This window comes from Myotis myotis, unplaced genomic scaffold, assembly GCF_014108235.1.
Source record: "Myotis myotis isolate mMyoMyo1 unplaced genomic scaffold, mMyoMyo1.p scaffold_m19_p_20, whole genome shotgun sequence".
Taxonomy (NCBI): domain Eukaryota; kingdom Metazoa; phylum Chordata; class Mammalia; order Chiroptera; family Vespertilionidae; genus Myotis; species Myotis myotis.
This window is the reverse complement of record NW_023416325.1, coordinates 10,642,853-10,664,634: the sequence shown is the minus strand read 5'-3', so window position 1 is coordinate 10,664,634 and position 21,782 is coordinate 10,642,853. Positions and strand designations below refer to the sequence as shown.

Here is a 21,782-nt window from a genome sequence, read left to right as displayed (position 1 = left end):
CTGTCATCTCCAGAGTCACATCAAACCCTTTTTCTGTTGTTGTTGTTGTTAATCCTTATCCCCTTGAGGATATTTTTCCATTATTTTTGGGTTTTTTTAGAGAGAGTGGAGAGGGAGAGAAAGAGAGAGAGAGAGAAACATCGATGTGAGAGAGACACATCCATTGGTTGCCTCCCACACAGGGATTGAGCCTGCCATTGAGATACGAGCCTTTAACCAGAACCGAACCCGGGACCCTTTAGTCCTCGGGCTGACGACGCTTTATCCACTGAGCCATACCGGCTAGGGCTCATCCAACCCTGTTACACGCCTCGGTTTCTCTCCCCAGCTGTCTAATAGAGCTGAGAGGACTCAGAGCTCCCGGTAACCAACCTTTATATGCACGTCCCCAGAGGAGTCGATCATGTAACTGCAGTTGAGTTGGAATCCCCTCTGGGCTCCTGCACATCTTCAGGAATATCCTCTGACACCCCCCCAGAGAGCCTCAGTCGCCTGATAATACCCGAGATTCGAGTTGGAGGGAGGAGGTGCCCCTTGTCTCCGTAGCCGAGTGAGTTCAGGCTCTTACTTATTTACTCAGCAAAAAGTTTTGTTCAGACTCTCAGCAAGCAGTTCCGACTGAAAGCCAACGTTAAAAACCAGCCGCTCATTTTCCTCCTGGCCTGGGCTCTCTCAACCCTTCACCGTGAACTCCACCTCAAGGATTTTTCTTTTTTTTTAACAGCTTCAATAAAGTTGGGCCTCTTACCTGAAAAGAAGGAGATTCGGGATTCTGAGAAAAATTCACCCAAGCTCACCCGAAGCAAAGCGGAGAGCGGGTCGGGCACGGTGGGCCCCTGCGGGCACCTCCCAGGGTCTGGGTCTGCCAGGTGGGCCTGGGTGGGCGTCGTCTCTGGACTCTTGCCCCTCGACACCAAGTAAACGTCAATGTCAGAAACCTTTGCGCCTATAAAGAATTTTTATGAGTTCGTGTGAGCCAAACGGGTAACCATGGCCTGGACGTAAAATCTCCAGGAACTGCTGCCGAGAGTGGCAATTTTGCACCTTCTCTGATGCGTTACCATCAAAGGAAGAGGCAGAGGGGGTTCTTTGAGATTCGTTGGTGATACATGAGGGAGGCCGGAGAGGGCAGAGCCAGGAGAGGACACCTCCGGGGTTGGGTAAGAAGTAAACTGGATATAAGGGGGGGCACTTCACTTTCAGGGGTGGTTATAGGAGAGTTAAGACAGTTAACAATTAACACCACAGCAATCGCCATGAGGGGTTCTGTGGTCTCTGCTCTGGTGCGGTTGGTGCCCTGAAGGTTCTGGGAAAAGGAAATTACCCAGCATTCCAAAGGCATGTTATCTTAGATGCAAAAAGGCTACGGACAGGCTCCTTGAAGGTAGAGATGCACCTTTGTCAGGGAAGAGACTGCCCTAGGACATGGGGACCCGCCAGGACTCACCCTTAGTCGGGAATTTTTATGTTCAGACCATCTACATGGTTACTTTCCGTCTCTGAGTTTGTCGGGCTGCCATGCAGGCCTCCCCTGAGCTTGTCAGGTTTAGTACGTATGTGGCTCCTTTCTCGTCCACAAGGGTTTCAAGGACTTACTCTTTTTGTTTCTTTTTTTAAACCAGAACGTGAATTGCGCAACCAATCGTTGAAATCCTTAGGATGCACTGCGACAGCTGCCCCTGGCTCTTGGCGGCTCTTCTCCACGCCCGCCCCCCCCCCCCCCCACCCCGCCGGCCCCTTGCATGCCCAGGGCTTTGCAACTAAGGGTCTCGGATGTTGGAACTTGATGAAACGTCTGTTCACATGCATTCTGCTCATTTGTTTAATCATTTAAATCTTCGTTGGTGACCTGCCATGTGTTTGGCATGGAATTTGGTGCAGGAGGCACTGGGGGGCCACAGGAGGTCCCTGCTTTTCTCGGTGTGGGAGGCAGCGTGGTGTGACTGCTTCGAGGGAAATTGAACAGCGGGATGTGGGGGACAGGCCCTGGGGGCAAGGAGGCTCCTGGGTTGGGGTTTGGGACCCTGTGCCGGGAGGCAGCATGGGAAGGAGAGTGGCCAGGATCAGGGAGGCTGGGGAGGGAAGTCTGGGCTTGGATTCCAGACACACACACACACACACACACACACACACCCCCGCCCGACGTTTACACTGCTGTCAGATTCTGATGTGAAACTTGGCGCTGGCCCCCGCCTTGGTCCCGCCTCCATTCTCAGATGGGGTCAGTGTGCGAGGGGGGCATGCAGGCTAACAGTCCCACCTTTAGGAGGGAAGGTGTGTAGGAGGTGCTGGCGAGGCCGCGGGCCTCCCCATCGTCTCGGGCCAGTGGCCAGTTGTGCGTAGGGTATGGTTCTTAGTCCCTGTGCTGTTGGTCGCAGAACAGGCTGATGGAAAGCCAGGGTGGTGGTCTTTTTTTTTTTTTAAATACATTTTTATTGATTTCAGAGAGGAAAGGAGAGGGAGAGAGAGAGATAGAAACATCAGTGATGAGAGAGAATCATTGATCGGCTGCCTCCTGCACCCCCCCCCCCCCCCCACTAGGGATCAAGCCCGCAACCCAAGCATGTGCCCTGACCGGGAATCGAACCGTGACCTCCTGGCTCATAGGTCGATGCTTAACCACTGAGCCTCACCAGCCGGGCCAAGGGTTTGTAAAAATGTTGTAATTCCCCCTGTATTCTTCATGGTTGTAGCTTGTGGATCTTAGCACCGAAAGGGGTGCTGCTAACAGGTACCATTCGCCCAGCACTTCCTGTGGGCCTTGCCTACTCTGCCTGGTTAGCCCCACAGCCAGACCGCAGGGTGGGGGGGTAGGGGGGACCCCTTTACCTCCGGGTCACAGGCTGGGAGGTGGAGGCTTAGGGATGCCAAGTAGCTGCCCAAGGTCACACATCTGGCAGGTGGCAGAGACAGGGTTCAGGCCCAAGTGGCCCGTCCCCTGGCACAGCTCCTAGCCAGCGGAGGAGAGAAGGCTCCGGAGAGGAATTTCTCCGTGACCAGCTGGCCAGCCCAGACCTGGCGTCTGTGTGGGCCTGGGCAGGTGTGGCGTGCCAGGCATGGTCAAGGGCCAGCACTGGGCCAGACGCCAGGGTCAGGAAGAGGTTGGGGCTGGGCCAGGCGGCCGTGTGCCTCCACACCCAGAGCCCCTGCTGGGGAGCAGGATGGAGGGAAGAAAGGGGGCTTCCGGACTGACATGGGGAGCCCTCGGGACCACGGCCCTTCCTCGGGCACGTCAGCCCCCGACAGTCCGTCTGATGCGGAGCCTGGGAAGCAGTCGGGTGCTCCGGAGGGACCTCGGATCCCCCCTTGCCCGCGCCGCCCAATAGAAATGGAGTGGGAACCACACATGCAAGCCACACGTGTCATTTTACATTTTAAAAAATGCTAACTTAGCCCCAGGCGGTTTGGCTCCGTGGGTAGAGCGCCGGCCTGGGGACTGAAGGGCCCCGGGTTTGATTCCAGTCAAGGACATGTACCTCGGTGGCAGGCTCCTGGCCCTGGCCCGGGTATGGGGGAGGCAGCCAATCGATGTGTCTCTCTCACATTGATGTTTCTCGCTGTCTCTCCCTCTCCCTTCCACTCTCTCTAAAAATCAATGGGGAAAAAAATCCACGGGTGAGAATTAAAAAAAAAAAAAAAGAAGCTAATTGAGTCATATTTGTAAAAAGTAACAATGAGGTGAAGTTCATCTCAATCCTTTAAGTCAATCCGGCCAAAATATTCCCATGTGTGATCCGTGTAAATAATGCGAAGGTGATAGGTGACGCTTTTGGTCTAACTCTGAGATCTGGTGTCTATTTTTCACTTAGACACACCATTTCGGGCCCAGCCACCCTGCCGTGCTCCACAGTCTCACGTGGCAGGGACCACCGCGTGGCAGGGACCACCGTGCACACCACTCTCAGGACAGGCCAGAGGAGGGAGGGGACCAGCCACACCGTGGGGAGCTGGGTTCAAGCCCTCCGCCCCAGGAGCGCCTTCATCTTTCAGTCCTTGGGGCCAAACGTGTCGGCTGCTGGGTGGGAGGTCCCAGGAGAGTAACAGGCAGGAGCCCCTGCCTGGCAACCCGGGGCAGGTCCCGGCCACACAGGTTTGTCCTTTATTTACCCTGGGCACGGCCCGGACCCTTTGCCTCTCCGCCTTGCCACGCTGCCCGGCTTCCTCACCCAGAGAAAGGAATTCGAAGCGTCCGCCCCTCCCTCGAAGACACCAGAAGTATGATGTGCGCGTGGCTCCCTGCGGAATCTTGTGACGGGCAGCTGACAGACTGGGTGATACCGTGTTTCCATGCGGGAGGCCGCAGTGCTGGGCTGTGTGGGGTGCTGAGCGGGGAGGAGCCGGTGGCCCCCGAGGGTGGGGCACAGAGGGCCTTGTGACCTGCGGTGAGAAGCCTGTCCTCCCTTTTCCTCCGCACTTGGGTGTCTGGAGAGACGCCCCATCTGCTCACTGTGGGCCTCGGGGCAGTTGGTCAGTTACTCTGCCCTCTGCTGCCTGGAATGAGCCTGGGGCCAAGGAAGCCCGGCGCCCCCCTCCCGGGCACCCCGTGACCACGCTGTGCGGGTCAGTGGAGGGGAGAGGATGCAGGCTGCGGGCTGTGACCAGCCAGGGCTGCACCTGCCACAGCCTCTTCCCCTCTTGCTCCGATAGATCCACCGGTTCATTCGACAGATCTGTCCTGAGAGCCTACCGTGTGCCAGGCACTGCTCCAGACACGGGTGATGGGGCAGCACACACAACCACGGGAAGAATCTTTACAAGCAGGGAGGGGGTCTGAGCTACCGGGGATGTGCTGGGACGTGGAGGTGAGTAAGAGCTGGGTGTCCAGGGGAGAAGCATGGCTGGCTGAGCCCATGACAAATGCAGAGGCCTCGCCCAGTCAGGAAAGGGTGGGGCCAGGCTGACTGGGTGGAGGGGGGCGTTGCTGGCCAATAGGTCATGGGCATCCTGGTAGGTCAGCCGCAAGGTCGTGGGCTTTCTAAGTGCTGCGGAGCCCATGGAGGGTTTCGAGCAGAGGCGAAGTGACAGGTGGCCAGTCCATTCTCCAGCACTGACCGTCGCGCCCATGAGCCATCGATTAACGTGGGTTAGAACCCCAGGAGAGCTCCCACGGCCGGACCCGGCAGTTGTGTTCGTGACATTAAGCTCCCAGCCCAGCGCGAGTCCCCTTCGGGATATCGGGGCCGGACAGTAAGCGACAGGACTTGCTGTGGGTTGGCTGACACCGTCGAGGCTCGCACACCGTGACAGATGGACGCGCGGCCCCGCTTCCTGAGGTGAAAGGTGTGTGCGCAGGTGTCGTCCCCGTCCTGCTGTCGGTTCCGATGGCGGCCACACCATTTCGGGGCCCGGAGACCTGGCCCCGCCCCCCCGGCTGAGGGTCTCGGCCCGTCCCACAGCCGTGCAGGGACGCGACTGCATGAGTGTGAGTGCCGTCGCTGCCAGGACTCCTGGACGTCTGGTGTCCAGATGGAGGGCAAAAGCCGACCTGCACGCGCAGCTGCGGGCCCGAGGACGCGCTGGCCAGCTTCCCGCGCAGCCCGGGCTGGGGGCAGCAGGCGCGCACTCCAGGGCCGGGGCGTCTGGGGAGCGATTCCGTCCAGGATGGTGTGGGAGGCAGCAGGGGTGGGGGTCCGGGCCGGGCTGTGCGCTATGCCCGGGTTCCAGCCCCCTCCTCACCCGCTGGGGGACCCTGAGCACGCTGCCGGCTCTTGGCACCTCGGTTCCCTATCTGCACACGGGAGGTAATAATAGTGTTTAGCTCACAGGGTTGAGATCATACTTGGACAGCCCCTGAGAGCGTCTAGCAGGGCAGTTCTCAACATTCTGTAATCTCTGGAGACTTTTCTTTTTTCCCCACAGCAGTGGGGGGAGTTGGGGGGGACCTACTGCCATCTAGGGGTCCAGGTCCCCATTCTGTGGCACATAGGACGGCCCCCACAACAATGATTATCTGGCCCCCGACGTCACGGAGAGGAGGGTGAGACTCCCTGGGGTCGCACCTCGAAAGTGCACCATACACTTCCGTTATGCATAAGGGATGTGATCCACTTGTAATCTCCCTTTATTCCTTGTGTGGCCAGCATGTATGACACATCTGCTACATTCTAGGCACCGTCACGGAGTCTGCAGACATCGAGAACTCCCGACCACAGAGGCGAGATAACAACATAATATAATTATACTACGAAGTTACGTTCTGCGATGAGGCATCGCCTCTGACTCAGGGACTCTGATAGACGCTTGGAAAACAACAAGTGTTGGAGTTCAGAGGTCAGGGGAGAGCAGGCGAGGCAGGAAAAACAGTGATTACATGACAGGAGGTTATTGTACCTGGAAGGGCTAAAATCAGGAGGTAAACAATGTTTTGTGGGGAGAGAGACATCCGTTGCTCAGACAGGTCAGAAAAGACGTCAAGGATGAGGTGTCCTTGAGCCGGTGCTCAGAATGAGGGGGGCTGTCAGGCCGCCCAGGTGAGGAGGGGCGGCGGCGGCGGCCAGGGTGGGAGGAAGAGGCGGCTCTGGCCCCAGAGCCTGGGACCGGGTGGCAGGTGCATCTGCAGGGCTGTGGCCTGACTTGGAAGGGCCCCCATGGCCTCTGAGGAGATTCGGATTTCCGTTTAAGGAACAGGGAGCAATAGTAGCTGGAAGGTGGTTCCACCCGAATGGTTTCTTAGGAACATTCCAAGGATGGGGCTTGAGGGAGGCAGGGCTTGTGGTAAAGAGATCAGCCAGGCCTTAGCGGGTTTGGCTCAGAGGATAGAGTGTTGGCCTATGGACTGAAGGGTCCCGGGTTCGATTCCGGTCAAGGGCATGTGCTCGATCCCCAATAGAGGGTGTGCAGGAGGCACCCGATCAATGATTCTCTCTCCTCATTGATCTTTCTATCTCTCTCTTCCTCTCCCTTCCTCTCTGTCATCAATAAAAATAAAAAAGAGGCCAGTTAGGAAGCATGTGTTGGGGGGTGGGATCCAGACTCCGCCTCCGGCTTGCGAGGAGGAGAAGGAGGGCTGCACCCTGAATATTCCCCAGGCTCCCGGCGGGGCGGCCTTGACCCCGGACCGAGTCCTATAAAGCGTTCTGCCCCCCGCGCCTCCCACAATGCCAAGCGCTCAGTGGGAGTTCAGCAAACATTGGCTGGAATTGGGAAACGAGGCAGAATCGATAATACTTAGTAACTGTTTAGTAGGGATGGCGTGGAGGGGAGGGAGGTGTTGGAGACTTGAGTTGAAAATCTGGGGGCGGTGGGGAGAGATGGGTCCAGTTTGGCACGTGTTCAGTGGGAAGAATTTAAGGTCATGCAGGTAGGATGTGCCATAGAAAGTCAGAAGAATTCGGATGGGGCCTGGGAGAGAGATTCAAGGGCTAAAAACCAAGAGCTCAAACCATCAGCGTATGAATGGTAGCTAAAGGTCTGCAAACGAACAAACAGGTCCCGTGGAAAGACACGGGGGAGCGGAGGTTCAAGGTCAGGGGCCTGGGACCCACACAGGCCAGTAGCGGAGAACCTGCTGCGAGTCAGGTCAGGGAGGGGCCCTGGTGCCAGTATCGGCGTCTCAGCGTGAAAGTGAGGGTGGGAGGCAGGGCTGGGGCGGGGCGAGGGGTGAGTGGGAAGGAGGATGGAACACAGACAAGGACGTGTGGCCCTTGGAGACCGGGACGCAGATGCAGGAGCAGCTTGAGGTGGAGACGGAGGCCCAAGGGGTGTTTGTTTTAGGTAGAGGAAGGCCTGAGTACCTGTCTGAGTCAGAGGCAGTGGAGAAGGAGGGAGAGCTGGAAAAATCAGGGCAAGAGGGGTCCGCGAGGGGGGCAATGATGGGAAGGTGAGTGGGGCCTGGTGTCCAGGCACAGGGCTCAGGAGGGAGCAGGCATGGGAGTGAGCCTAGTGGCGGCAGGCAGGCGGCTCCTGCCACTGATCAAGGTCACGGAGCCTGCGCCCCTGCCCACAGCCTTCTGAGGGACGTGAAGCCACATCCCTTGATGGGCCTCGGGCTCTGCAGGGCCTGGCATCCTGCTGTGCCCCTTGGGGGAACACGGTCCTGTTCCTCTGGGTACAGCGGGTGCCTGTGGAGTACGCGCTGTGTGTGAGCTGGAGTGCGGAGTGTGTGTCACGGTCGCTGGTTGCTGCATCCGCGGGGCCTGTTTCCCAGCCCTGGGCCCCCGGTCTGCCCTTCGGCAAGTTCCGTGGCCGGGCTCGGCAGCCTCACTTCTGCCCGGGCCACTGGTTCCTGGCAGAACACCAAGAGAGCACACAGCCTTCCCGGCCAGTCGGCTCTGCTAGCGGTTGGGTGCGCTGGGCACCCTGGCAGCCAGAGCCTGCTGCCCCTTGGACATGAGTGGACCGGACGCCTGCTCTCCTGCCCAGGTACCGACGTTGAGTTTTCTTCTGCCCTTTGATACCGAGGGGCTCCGTCAGTAATGTGGGGAGCAGCTGGGAGAAGGTCACCCGTTGTCCCCAGCCAGCCCAAGACTCCCCTGCCGGAAGGTTGGGGGGCGGGTGGGGGGGCTTCAGGGTCACCGTCTTGGCTTGACCCAGCGAGGGGAGGGGTGGGCTCATGAAATCCCAGCTGGGGTGTCTTAGAGAAGCCCCAAGACTAGCCAGTCTGCTGAGCAGCAACCAGCACAGGGTCGGGACAGAGACACGAGTGCAGAACTTTCTTGTCCAAAGCAGGGCTAGTGGTCTTGTTGCTCTGGACCGGTCAGTGCAGGTCACTGTGCTGGCTCCGGTCTCCTCCACCCAGGGCGGCCTGCCGGCGGCTGAGTGTTTGCCTTTCAGTTACTGCGGACACACTATGTGTAGTGTTTTCATCTTGGCTGCATGTTTGTCGTGTTTTTTTATTAACTTACCAATGCCTGGGCTCTGCCCCTAACCAATTAAATGAGAATCTTGGGCCCCGCTGGCGTGACCCAAGTGGTCGAGCGTTGACCTATGAACCAGAAGGTCACAGTTTAATTCCCAGTCAGGGCACATGCCTGGGTTTCGGGTTCCATCCCCGGTGTGGACATGCAGGAGGCAGCTGATCAATGATTCTCTCTTCATTGATGTTTCTATCCCTCTCCATCTCCCTTCATCTCTGAAATCAATAAAAATATATTTAAAAAAAATAAATGGGAATCTTGGGGAGCAGGGCCTGGACACCTGCATTTTTTTTTTTACTTCTCAGGTGATCGGCTGCCTTGTGGAATCAGTGTTGTGAGCTACAGATAGCAAGGGGTGACTCCTGGTCATGAAAGGAAGATGGGGAGAGGATGGGGAGATGCTAGAGCTGGAAGGATCCTAGTCGCAGCCTAGCAGAGGGCACCCACCCCCTGGGAGCCGGTTAGGATCGGGCCCACCCACACCCACTAAGTCAGAACGGGCAGGCCAAGGTTTGAGGAACCTGCTCTCGCCACCTGCAGGACCAGCGCTGCTCAACCTCATGGGATCTTAGTCAAATGCCGATTCTGATTCTGCCGGTCTGGAGGGGCCTGAGGGGATGAATTTCTAGTAAGTTTCCTAGGGAGGCCCATGCTGCTGATCAGGTATATTTTGACCTGCAAGCATCTCAGACCAAACTTCCCAGCTTCCCAGCCAAAGAAACCGAGGGTCAGGGCGGGAGAAGGGACTCCCCCAAAGGAGCCCACCAGGCTGCTCACTCACTGTGGTCCGAGGGCTGGCTCCATGCGGGGCAGTGAGCTGGCAGCCGGCTGGGTGGGGACAGGCAGACCTGACTCCTTCCCTCACCGAGCTTGCATTCCAGTGGGCGAATCAGCCGGCAAACAAATGAGTCACCGAACCACGTCCAGGCCAGAACGGCCGAGAAGGCCGTAAAGGGGTGAGGTGGGGGGTGGTGGCAGTGGCTGTGGGTAGGTAGGGGAGGCGTGCACTTTCGGGAAAGCAAGCATGGAAGTTACTAGAACCACACCTTTCCCTGGGGTCTCCTGGTTACAGATTACAGACCTAGAACTGGACTGGACAGGGCCACCTGCCATTCTCACTGCGGTCAGAAGATGGGTGCTGCTGACCCTACTGGGACCCCTGACACTGGTCACCTCATGACTCTTCCCCGCCCCCCCTCCCCTTCCTCAAGACTCATTCTTCAGGGCTCAGGGCCTCCAAATGGAGCCGGGAATGCCCCCACGGAGCAGGGCAGGGCAGATAGGACAGAGTTTGGATCATTGATTTGTGATTTGTAAGAAAACCCAGGCCGTTCCAGATGAGGAGAAATGTTGGAGATTTTTTCGCTTATTCTGGAGAGTGCAGGCTCTCGTGCTCCCCACTCCTGGTCCCTCAAAACCGGCTGCTGTGGGCCCGGCCGGCGTGGCTCAGTGGTGGAGCGTCGACCTATGAACCAGGAGGTCATGGTTCGATTCCCGGTCAGGGCACATGCCCGGGTTGCGGGCGTGTGGGGTGCTGATCAATGATTCTCTCTCATCATTGATGTTTCTATCTCTCTCTCCCTCTCTGAGGTCCATAATAATATATTAAAAAAGAAAAAGAAAACCCAAACCAGCTGGTGTGGACTAGCCTTCCCGGGTCCTCCCCGTTACTGAGCAGCCCAGGGAAGGACCTGGAGTCTGGGGTTGTAGGAAGTGGCCGGGTGATTCCTGGGATCCAGGTTACTGGGAAACACGGCGTGGAGAGAAGAAACCGTGCAGGCCCTGGCTGGGTGCTCAGTGGTTAGAGCGTCGTCCCGGGATGCCAAGGTTGCGGGTTTGAGCCTCGAGCCCATGTAAGAATCAACCAATGAACGCGTAAATAAGTGCAACAATAAATTGATGCTTCTCTCAAATCAATAAATTAAAATATATATATATATATATATATACATATATATATATATATATATATTTTAAAGAAAGAACCGGGTCTTCGTGTGGCTGTGGACGCTGCAGAAGTTTCTCCCTGGTGACCCCAAAACGTGGCCCCGGCTGAGTTTTGGGGTTTAGCAACCTCTCTATTAACGCGCCCGTGGCAGCTCCCCCTTCCACTGCCTGGCCTTTGCCTTTACCTGAGCGGGTCTCCCACTTCTTCCTCTGACCCAATAGACCCTCTGCTCCCCAAACTCCCCGTTCAAACACCCCGTCTTCTCTGTTTCCCACGCGCCCGGGGGGTGAGGGCTCGGGCACTGTCTGCGTTTAATGAGTCCAGAAGGGCTGGAGAGGCCTCGTGGGCCAGCTCGTAGCGGCGCCCTCACCCCACTGTCTGGCCTGGGCAGGCCTCTTGGTGGGAGTCCTGGGAGACTGGTGTTGGGGAGGCGGCCAGTGGCCAGAACCAAGGGGAGGCCTCCGAAGGTGGTGAACAGATCAAGTTCAGTTACATAAATTTTGAGTCACACCCTCATTCAGTTGGCTGTTAATTTCCTGTAAAAAAGTGGGTGGAGGTGCCATTTGCCGCCTGGAGCTGGCCCTCCCAAGATCAAAATGAGGAAGAGGACAGCGAGGGGAACCCCACCAGGGAAGCGGGGGCCAGCCAGTTTGGCATGGACCCTAATCCTTGAGGGTTGGACTTGGTTTCCCTTCCTGTCGCCCAGGACCTCTGGAACCCCTGATGCTGCCCTCCAGGGGCTGGGGGTGTCCGGGGCGAGCAGGGCCCCCATGGATGGCCGCCCTGAAGCAGCTCTGTGCCAGCGGCGGGCGGGGGGGAAGGGGGAGGCAGAAGGAGGCCGGCCGTGGGCGTGTCCTGCTCCAATACCTGGCAGGTGTGAGTGGCGCTGACCAGACACCTGTGACTCCTACTTCCTAGGTGGCTCGAGGCAGCCGGGATGTCAGCTCTTCCCAAGAACCCTGCTTCCCGCTGAGAAACATGATCAGCAAGTCCCGTGAGTGTTGTCCCAGAGCTCCCCACCCTGAAACGCGGGCCCCCACCCCCAGAAGCAGTCTTGGGTAGCATCCTGGGACCCCGGGGGTCGAGAGGGACAGACAGGGAGCTAGGGGCCCCTCTCTTCTTCTTGAAGGACTTGGGAAACGCTCAGGTCCAATGCTTCCCGGGCTGGAAAGCAAGGGCCAGGTTCGGGTCGGCTGGCGTTGGGGGTGGCAGGGGCCCCAAATGGGGCAGGTGAGAGGGTGGACTAGGACGGTACCCGCCCGTTTCTGCCTCCAGCCCCTCTGTGCCTGTGCCCCGCAGGCTGCAAGCTCCTGGCCATGCTGGCACTGGTCCTGGTCATCATGGTGTTGTACTCCATCTCCCGGGAAGACAGGTACATTGAGCTGTGAGTCCAGCTTCCCTGGCCTTCCGCCGGTTTATCTCAGGAGCAGGGCTCGGGACGGAGCGTCATAGGGAGCGGACAGAGTGGGCAGGAGGGCTCAGGGCCTGCGTGTGACCTCTCCCTCGAACTCAGCCTGAAATTCTCCCGGGAGGGTGACATTCTTAGGGGGTGGGTTTGGGGAGTGGGGTCGGGTCTGGGATGACTCCCCCAGGCCCTCGGCCAGGGTGTCCAGGACAAGGAAGAGCTGCATCCTCAATGGTTTGTTTTCAAAATGGAACTTGGGTTGAGATGCTCCCCACCCTGTAAGCCGCTGTCCAGGGCCTGGGACCAGATGCGTGGGAGATGGTGGAGGCTGGGCCCCTGGTCTGACCGGAGCACCTGCCTCTTCTCCTTTCCATCCCCAGTTTTTATTTTCCAATCCCTGAGAAGGAGGAGCCGTGCCTGCAGGGTGAGGCAGAGAGGAAGGTCTCTAAGCTCTTTGGCAAGTGAGTACTTGAGGGTGCAGTGGGTGGGGCAGGGCCTGGTTGGGCTGGGATTGAGTGTCTCCAAGTCCTGAGAGCCGGGCGGAGGGACTGTGTTGGTGGACACGGGTTAGGGGAAATCCGTGATGATGGAGAGCCCTTGGACATGCGTGTGGACTCTCAGCCAGGGGCCTGACCCCGATTCTGGCGCCAATATTAATCCCTTCTGCATTCCCGCCCTGTGCTCACCTCCGTGCAGCTACTCTCGGGATCAGCCCATCTTCCTGCGGCTAAAGGATTATTTCTGGGTGAAGACGCCCTCTGCCTACGAGCTGCCCTACGGGACCAAGGGGAGTGGTAAGTTCTGCCCGGTGTTGTGGGAACAGCGGGCTTGCCTCGGCCACACTCTTCTTTAAAAAAAAAAATAAAAATTTACATATATATACACTAGAGGGCCAGCATGCGAAATCACGCGTCCCCGCCTGCCCGCTGGCTGCCAGCTTTGCTGCGATCGGAGCTTGTGGGCCGTGGGGGAGGGACCGAGAGGTGCTCTGTACACTTCATGGTGACTGGTCATTTGGTCATTTAGGTTGTGATGCCTCTGGCCTTTTATTATTAGGAGATATATATATATATATTAGAGGCCTGTTGCATGAAGAGATTCGTGCAATAGGCCTTCCCTTCCCTTGGCTGCTGGCACCAGTTTTCCTCTGGCACCCGGGACCCAGGCCTTCACTTTGGCTGGGCTCTGGCCAGATCCCCCTCCCCCCCCCCCACCGCCCCCCAGCCGTCAGGCCTTGCAGCTCTGCTGATCCCGGGGCTGTGAGGCCTCGTGGCTCCGCCCATCCCGGGGCCGTGAGGCCTCGAGACTCAGCCGGCTTTGGGGCTGTTTGGCTTCGCTACACCGTTTGGAACCTACCTATGCAAATTAACCACCATCTTTGTTGATGGTTAATTTGCATATTGCCCTGATTAGCCAAAGGGAAGCATAGCGAAGGTACGGTCAATTACCCTTTTTTGTCTTTTATTAGATAGGATTCTATTGATTTTAGAGAGGAAGGGAGAGGGAGAGAGAGATAGAAACATCAATGATGAGAGAGAGAAGCATTGATTGGCTGCCTCCTGCACACCTCCTACTGGGGATGGAGCCTGCAACCCGGGCAAGTGCCCTGACTGGGAATCGAACCGTGACCTCCTGGTTCATAGGTCAACGCTCAACCACTGAACCACACTGGCCGGGCAGGCGGCCACACGCTTCTTAGTGTTCGCCACCCGCAGTCCCAGGGGCAGGGGCCGAGCAGGCAGGCAAAGCTCTGAGGGGTGGAGGGGGGAGAACGCAGCCTTCACGAGGCTGGCTCCTGTCCTCAGCCCCTTCCATCGGTTCCTTTTGCAGAAGACCTGCTCCTCCGGGTCCTAGCCATCACCAGCTACTCCATTCCGGAGAACCTCCAGAGGTAAGGGGACTGCCCCCTGTTACTCGGGTCCGAGTGCCTCTCCTTCCCTCCCCCCCTCCATGAAACAGCCAGGCCCAGCACCTCCCATTGAGCCTTCCTGCCTCTGGTCCCCGGTGGCCAATTTGACCTGTCTTCCCAGCCTGCCCGTCTCCAGGGAGGCAGGGACATCGGTCCCCACAGCAACTGAGCCTGGGCACCTGGAGCAGGCAGAGGCTGTTGCCATGGCAACCGGCAGGCCCGGGCAGCAGGCGAGGGGCCTCTGAAAGGGGGTTACTTATTGGTACTCCTCAGTCGTCTTCACGTCTCCCCTCCTCTCTTTTCCATCCTCTGCTGAGTTTCCTCTTTGGTAATAGAACCCGGGGCTCAGAGTCAGCAGGGCCATAGGCCAGGACTCCGTGCAGATGGCTGGTCCATGGGGACCGGGGCCGAGGGGGCCCGGGGAAGGGTTCCGGGCCAGGCCAGGCAGACCCAGGGCGGGAGCAGCGCCTGCTTCTGTGTCTGAGCCCCCTCTGCCCCCCGCAGCCTCAAGTGCTGCCGCTGCGTGGTGGTGGGCAACGGGCACCGGCTGCGCAACAGCTCGCTGGGAGAGGCCATCGACAAGTACGACATGGTCATCAGGTCTGTGTGCCCTCGCCGCCTTCTCGTGTTTGGGGGCGGCTGTGGACGGGCCCCGCGGGGCCCTGGGTGATGGCGTCCTCCTCCCACACCCCCCCCCAGGTTAAACAACGCCCCCGTGGCTGGCTACGAGGGCGACGTGGGCTCCAAGACCACCATGCGTCTCTTCTACCCGGAGTCCGCCCACTTCAACCCCAAGGTGGAGAACAACCCCGACACACTCCTCGTCCTGGTCGCTTTCAAGGCGATGGACTTCCACTGGATTGAGACCATCCTGAGCGACAAGAAGCGGGTAGGTGGGGCGGCGTGGGGGTGGGGACACGGAGCCAGGCCCTCCTGTTGTGCGGCGTCTGCTCTGCGGTCCTGGAGCTGGGGAGGGAGGGAGGGAGGGAGTTCGGGAACTCGGTCTCCGCAGCTTCTGATGGCCCTCTGGGCAGCCCGAGCCCACATGCCCATAGGAGCCAGGTGGCAGCCAAGGACCCCCCGAGCTCGAGGCTGCAGGAGCTGGTCAGGACTCATCTCCAGGCAGGGGCAGGTTAGGACAGTTGAGATCTGGCCCTTCCAGGAGAAACTTCCAGAAGGTCCACTGTGTCCCTTTGCCATCCAGTCACACACCCAGCTGTCCAGCCTGGCGTTTTGCCAAGTGTTTACACAACCCCCAACTCGAACCCATCCACCTATGGGAGATCCTTGGAAGCGGGAATGGCTGGACCTCGTACTCGACACACAGTATCCCCTGGCCTCCCCTGGGGGTGTCCCCCCGTCTCCCTGCCCCGCTGGTCTCCCTTCCTGTCTGTGGTGCAGGCCGGCACCTCCCTCTCCTCACCCTGGGGGTCTCTCCATCACATGGACCCCAGCCCCTGGCTGAGGACACCGGGCTGGACTTGCAAACAGGTCTTCGCTCGCCCCCATCTCTTCCTTCCAACCTCATCCCCCACCCCCCCCCCACCAGGTGCGGAAGGGCTTCTGGAAGCAGCCTCCCCTCATCTGGGACGTGAACCCCAAACAGATTCGGATTCTCAACCCCTTCTTCATGGAGATCGCAGCTGACAAACTGCTGAGCTTGCCAATGCAGCAGCCACGCAAGATTAAGCAGGTGAGGGTGCGGCTGGCCAGCCCGGGGGTGGGGGACACGGGTGGGAAGGAGAGGGGAGCGTATTAGCAGAGATCACAACTCCCATCGGAATAGCACCTGTGGCAGCCGGGACCCAGCCTTGGGGCGCCCACCTGTAGTCGGGTTTATTAGCTCGCCCGCTACAGCCAGGGAGCGCACAAGCTTGAGAACCGCAGGGCATCTCCAAGGTGGAGAGGTGTGGGAGGGTATTTACAGGCCCGGGGGCTGGAGTTGGAGGATGGTTTTGGCAGGCACTGGCCAGAATCTGTGAACTGGTGCATTGCTGGGACAGTCGTCGCCTTCTCTTTAGAGCAGTGGTTCTCAACCTCCCTAATGCTGTGACCCTTTCATACAGTTCCTCATGTTGTGGGGACCCCCAACCATAAAATTATTTTCGTTGCTACTTCATAACTGTAATGTTGCTACTGTTATGAATCGTCATGTAAATATCTGATAGGCAGGATGTATTTTCATTGTTACAAATTGAACATAATTAAAGCATAGTGATGAATCACACAAAACAATATGTGATTATATATGTGTTTTCCGATGGTCTTAGGCGACCCCTGTGAAAGGGTCGTTCGACCCCCAGAGGGGTCGCGACCCACAGGTTGAGAACCGCTGCTTTAGAGCAAGTCAAGCCTGTGCAGTTGCTGTTACATCATCTTACCTGTGACCTCACACTTAGGTCTGAGTAAGTTTGGAATTGGAGCGTCCAGTTCGCCTTGCACATCATAGTCAAGTTTTGCAGTCATGATGCGGTTTTGCAAGGGCTGGTTGTAGCTCTCAGGGTCCTTAGTGGCCTTCGGCTGGTGGGCTTTAGCTTGTAGCTCCCCGAGTCTCACGCCCGTGTCTTCTGAGCCCCCGAGAGGCAGCGTGGGCACGGGGACAGAGGTAACCAGCAGACACAGGCAGGACTCGCTGTGCCGCTTCCTGGGTGGCCGCGGGCAAGGCAACCCCTCGGAGCCTCTGTTTCCTTATCTGTCTGGTGGGGGTAAAATCACTGCCGACCTCCGAAGGCCGTTGCAGGATCTGAAAAGATCATCTTGACGCAGGCCCAGCACGGAGACGGGTACACAGTGGATGCTCAATGAGTATTTGCCACATTTTGAATGGATGGTGTTATTATTTACTGAGTATCGACCGTGATTCAGCTTCAGAAGTTGAGTGCCTGCTTTCGTGCTTGCTGAGTGCCGGGCCCCACGTCCGCACGTGGGGAGTAAGACACACTCCTCGCCCTGAGGACGCTCGGGCCAGCAGAGTACACATAGGTAGCAACGGGAGGAGCCAGTGCCCTAGCTGAGTTGTTCCAAGTGCTGCGGGACCTCGGAGAAGGGGCATGCCCCCCCCGCCACCACCGCCCCCCCCCCCAGGAGGTGGTGCTGGATTGGCCCTTGAGGGCCCATCAGGCAGAGACCTGGGGAGAGGTAGGTCATTTGACAATCAAACATTCCCTGGCCCTGGGTTCTGTTGCAAGTAGAGTGGAGAGGTTTTATGCCCCTTACGGGGCACGGAGCAGAAGTGAAGGCAAGAGAAAGGAAGGACCCAAACCAGCTCCTGTCATAGGTAGGAAGAGGCGCATAAGGGAAGGTCTTGATGGATATTCGTTTCCTGTCACTGCCTAACAAATGTCCACCGTTTAGCGGCTTAAAATAGCACCACGTATCCGCTCCTAGTCCCGGAGGTCAGAAGTCCAGCTCAGGGAGGCTGGGTTCTCTGCCTAGGGTAGGTATGCGGGTGCCCCCCGCCCCCGCCCCTCCACCCCCGTGTGCGAGAGTAGAGTGCTCCCATTGATGTCTGTGTCTTTATTTCTTTCACGATAATCAAAATACTAACGAGGTCCAGTTTTACGCGAAGCTTAGCACCCTTACGAGCTCTCTTAGGCTGCGCGGATGCCGGAGGCCACATCTTGCTCACGATGCACAGAGCGGACCTAGCTAGAGCCCAGATGCTCAGAGGCGGTTCAAAGCTCTGGCAGTTGGACGCTGGGTGTGGTTCTGGGGGAAGGAGCTTGGCGGGGCCACTCGCTGCAAAACAAATGCTGAAGGCCGGGTTTGCCCTTCGCCGTTTTTCATTAAAGCGAGAATCCGCTTCGAATGTCTCTTGGTTCGCGACCCCAGGTGCTGTGGTGGGTCTTTTGTAAAAGCGAAGCGGCATCACATGACCTTTTGGAGAGCGGGGAATAGCCGTACAAGCCTGGAACCAAGTTGGCAGCTGGACTGAGTTCCTTCCTGTCTGGAGGCTGGAGGGTGAGGGAGGGTTTTTTTTTAAAGTATATTTTTATTGATTTCAGAGAGGAAGGGAGAGGGAGAGAGGGATAGAAACATCAATGATGAGAGAGAATCACTGATCGGCTGCCTCCTGTACACCCTACACTGGGGGATCGAGTCCACAACCTGGGCACATGCCTTGACCAGGAATCGAACCCTGATCTCCTGGTTCATAGGTCGATGCTAAACCACTGAGCCACACCAGCTGGGCCCAAGCTCATTCTCGTGGGAGGAATTCAGTTCCTGTAGTTGCAGGACCAACGTCCCATTCTCTTGCTGGCTCTCACCCAGGGCAGCGGGGAGCACCCTCAGCTCTTGGAGGCTGCCCGTATTCCTTGCCTTGCACCTCCCTCCATCTTCAGACCACCCCCAGCATGATAATTCTTCTTGTGCTTCCCATCGCTGACTCCCTGCCCTGCTCAGCTCTAGACCTGGATGTACAAGCTCATGAATGCGGTCAAGCCCACCAGGATTGTCGCTCTAACGGCCCACTGTGCCATCTAAAGCCAGAGACCAGTGATGGCGAACCTTTTGAGCTCGGCGTGTCAGCGTTTTGAAAAACCTTAACTTAACTCTGGTGCCGTGTCACCTATAGAAATTTTTTGATCTTTGCAACCATAGTAAAACAAAGACTTATATTTTTGATATTTATTTTATATATTTAAATGCCATTTAACAAAGAAAAATCAACCAAAAAAATGAGTTCGCGTGTCACCTCTGACACGCGTGTCATAGGTTCGCCATCACTGCCAGAGACCATACTGTTATGGATCTCATCCTAGCCATAGTTTCCACGCACGCCCACGGGCGAGGATCCCTGGGAGTGGTCTTCAAATTCTCCTGCGACAACATGCATTGTTCAGGTGAAATGGAGAGATCTGTGACAGTTCTAGGTTTCCAGCTTGGACAACGGGGTGGGCAGTCATAGGTGTAACTAATCCAGGGGACACAGCGGGGGAGGGAGCTTGGTGCGTTCAGGAGCCCTGTCCAGGCAGAGCTGGCCAGAAGGCGATGGGAATGTGGTTCGGCCAAGTTCTGCAGAGGAGGAGATAACAGTGGTGGTTAAGGCGCCGGGGGGAACGGGAGGCCCAGGCAGGAAGTGGCAGATGACACGACCGCCGAGCTCAGAAAGACTCTGGAAACCCCCGCTGCACGAGGCCTGGCCGGCTGACGTGGTCTGGAGGCCGAGCAGGGAAGGGAGATGGGTGAGGTTCCGACACAGGCCGTCCCTCTCTGTGGAAGAACTGGGGATGGAGAACGGGAGGTCGTTAGAGCAGCCCTTAGGGTGGACGGGAAAGTCTGGCATCCCCATTTCACAGAGGGGTGAGCCCACCTCATGAGGGTGCACTGTCCGTGAACACGGGGTCCCAGGTCTCCCGAAAGAGGTGCGGCCCTCCAAGGCTCAGAGCAGAACCTTCCTTTCCACTCCTTCAGGAGTCGTAAGCCTCGGTTTCCCCATCTGTACTAGGCAGTATGGTAGCTATGAGCCACATATGGCCATTTCAGTTTCAGTTAAATGAAATGAAAAATTCAGCCCTGGCCGGTTTGGCTCAGTGGATAGAGGGTTGGCCTGTGGACTGAAGGGTCCCGGGTTCGATTCCAGTCTGGCACATGCCCTGGTTGTGGGCTCGATCTCCCCGTGGGGGAGCATGCAGGAGGCAGCCGATCAATGATTCTCTCTCATCATTGATGTTTCTATTTCTCTCTCCCTCTCCCTTCCTCTCTGAAATCAATAAAAATATATTGGAAAAAAAGAGATTAGCCTAGCTACACTAATAAAAGAGAAAGATGCAAATTGACTGTACCTTCACAACACCCACCAGCCAATCAAGAGTGAGTATGCAAATTAACCCAACAAAGATGGTGGGTTAATTGGCATATGCAGGCGCCAAGCGGCTGGGGGTGGGGTGGGAAGGCGGAAAGGTGGCCCGCGAAGGCAGTACCAGCAGCCAGGGGAAGGAAGGCCCATTCTTGCACAAATCTTTATGCATCGGGCCTCTAGTATTATATATATTTTTTAAAAAGAGAAATGAACAATTCAGTCCCTCGGCGCCATGAGCCCTGTCTACTCACTCACTTGCCAGCTGTGCTCGTGGCACAGTTCTGTTGCAGAGGCCACCCTAACGGTGCCCAAAGGGGCGGACCCCTCTAACACCCTCCCCACCCCTGCTCCTCAGAAGCCCACCACAGGCCTGCTGGCCATCACCCTGGCCCTCCACCTCTGCGACATGGTGCACATTGCCGGCTTTGGCTACCCGGACGCCCACAACAGGAAGCAGACCATTCACTACTACGAGCAGATTACGCTAAAGTCCATGGCGGTAAGTGGCCCCCGCCTGCCAGCTGGGAGGGGCAGACCAGCCTGGGACCTGGGTGAGTGACGGGTTCCCGGGGCCCAGAGGTGGCTCCTGGTGGTGAGGTCCTTCAGAGTCAGAACCGGCACTGGACTCCAGATGGCCTTGCTTCTCAGAGGCGGCGCGGGGAAGGGAGCTCCCGGGGTGCGGGGCTGTGGGAGGGCCAGGAATGTCACCATCATCCCTCAGTTTGCTTCCTTGGCTGCCTTCGCAGGGCTCAGGTCACAACGTCTCCCAGGAGGCCCTGGCCATCAAACGGATGCTGGAAATCGGAGCAGTCAAGAACCTCACTTACTTCTGACTTGGGCAGGAGCTGCACCCATCGGTCTGCCCACTCTGCTACCTGAGCAGCCCCCAGCCATAGCTGTGGGGGTGCCTGTGCTAGCATGGCCAGCTTGGACTCCCCCTCGCCTGTGTGTGTGGGGGGTCCCAGGACTGGCCAGGCCCAAGAGGGGGCCATGCCCGGCTGCTCTGTGGAGGCCAGCTCGCCAGGATGGAGGCCGGGAGCGGTGGGAGCCCAGTGGAGGAATGGGGCCCGCGGCTGCCTGTCCGTGCTGGGAGGTTATTTAATGGGCTATTTAATTAACGGGAAGGAAGTGCTGTGGGCTGGTCCCGTGGCATCCAGAAAAGGGGCATATACAGTGTCCGGACCATTTTTTATAAAAACACAAACAAGATGGGCCCACTGAGGCCTAGACCCAGAGCAGGCCTCCCCGGAGGGGGGTTGTCTGGAGCGGGTGGGGGTCCTCCTGAGAGGGGCTGCTCCTCCCAGCGGGCATGGGAAGAGCAGTGGTGGGGTGTTCCCTGGGGAAGGAACCTCATCTAGAAAAGAGGTACCAAACAAATTAAACTATTTTTCCTAAAACAAAGCAGTTGTGATAACCGGTGTCCTTTCAGATGAGGGGCGGGGTGCGTGGGTGGGTGGTGGGCTGCAGCAGTGGGTCGCTCTCTGGCAGTGGGCAGGCTCATTAAAGACCCATGGGACCCAGAGCAGGCCACGGTCACTCAGGAAATTCACTTTTGAGGCCAGTGCTTGGAGCCAAGCCATACATTGTCACAGTGGCGTAGGAGGCAAGCAGGTGGTGCCCAGAGCAGCCCTACCTGCCAGCCATCCAGCTGGCATCCTGCATCCTGGTTTACTTCCTAGGGGTAGGGAGGGGCAGGAGGATGCCCAATAGGAGGGGCAGGACCCTCTCCCACTTTCCTTCCTTTCCCTCACCAGCGTGTACTTTCAAAAGCCCCATGCAGGGCGATGTCTGAGGACAGGGGTGGAGTCAGAGGAAGCCAAGTTTTCCTTCTCAGATTAACTGGGAATCATAAAACGGAGTTG

The 21,782-nt window shown here is 57.6% G+C and overlaps 1 protein-coding gene across 10 annotated transcripts in view; it reads left to right on the top strand.

Annotated features, from left to right (window-relative positions):
- LOC118678149 (CMP-N-acetylneuraminate-beta-galactosamide-alpha-2,3-sialyltransferase 4) overlaps positions 1-21,321 on the top strand; it is an 84,956-nt gene extending 63,635 nt beyond the window's left edge. For 2 of the 10 annotated variants that reach the window (XM_036353356.1, XM_036353350.1), the window contains 10 exons: positions 11,722-11,797; positions 12,079-12,187; positions 12,589-12,669; positions 12,905-13,002; positions 14,039-14,099; positions 14,622-14,717; positions 14,817-15,006; positions 15,667-15,810; positions 20,276-20,419; positions 20,642-21,321. In XM_036353356.1, the coding sequence (XP_036209249.1) occupies positions 11,722-11,797; positions 12,079-12,187; positions 12,589-12,669; positions 12,905-13,002; positions 14,039-14,099; positions 14,622-14,717; positions 14,817-15,006; positions 15,667-15,810; positions 20,276-20,419; positions 20,642-21,022 (1,380 nt within the window). In that variant the 3' untranslated portion in view covers positions 21,023-21,321. The remainder of the gene's footprint in view (positions 1-11,721; positions 11,798-12,078; positions 12,188-12,588; positions 12,670-12,904; positions 13,003-14,038; positions 14,100-14,621; positions 14,718-14,816; positions 15,007-15,666; positions 15,811-20,275; positions 20,420-20,641) is intronic. The other 8 variants (XM_036353354.1, XM_036353352.1, XM_036353351.1 and 5 more) reach the window with 8 other exon arrangements.
- The last annotated feature ends 461 nt before the right edge of the window (positions 21,322-21,782 follow it).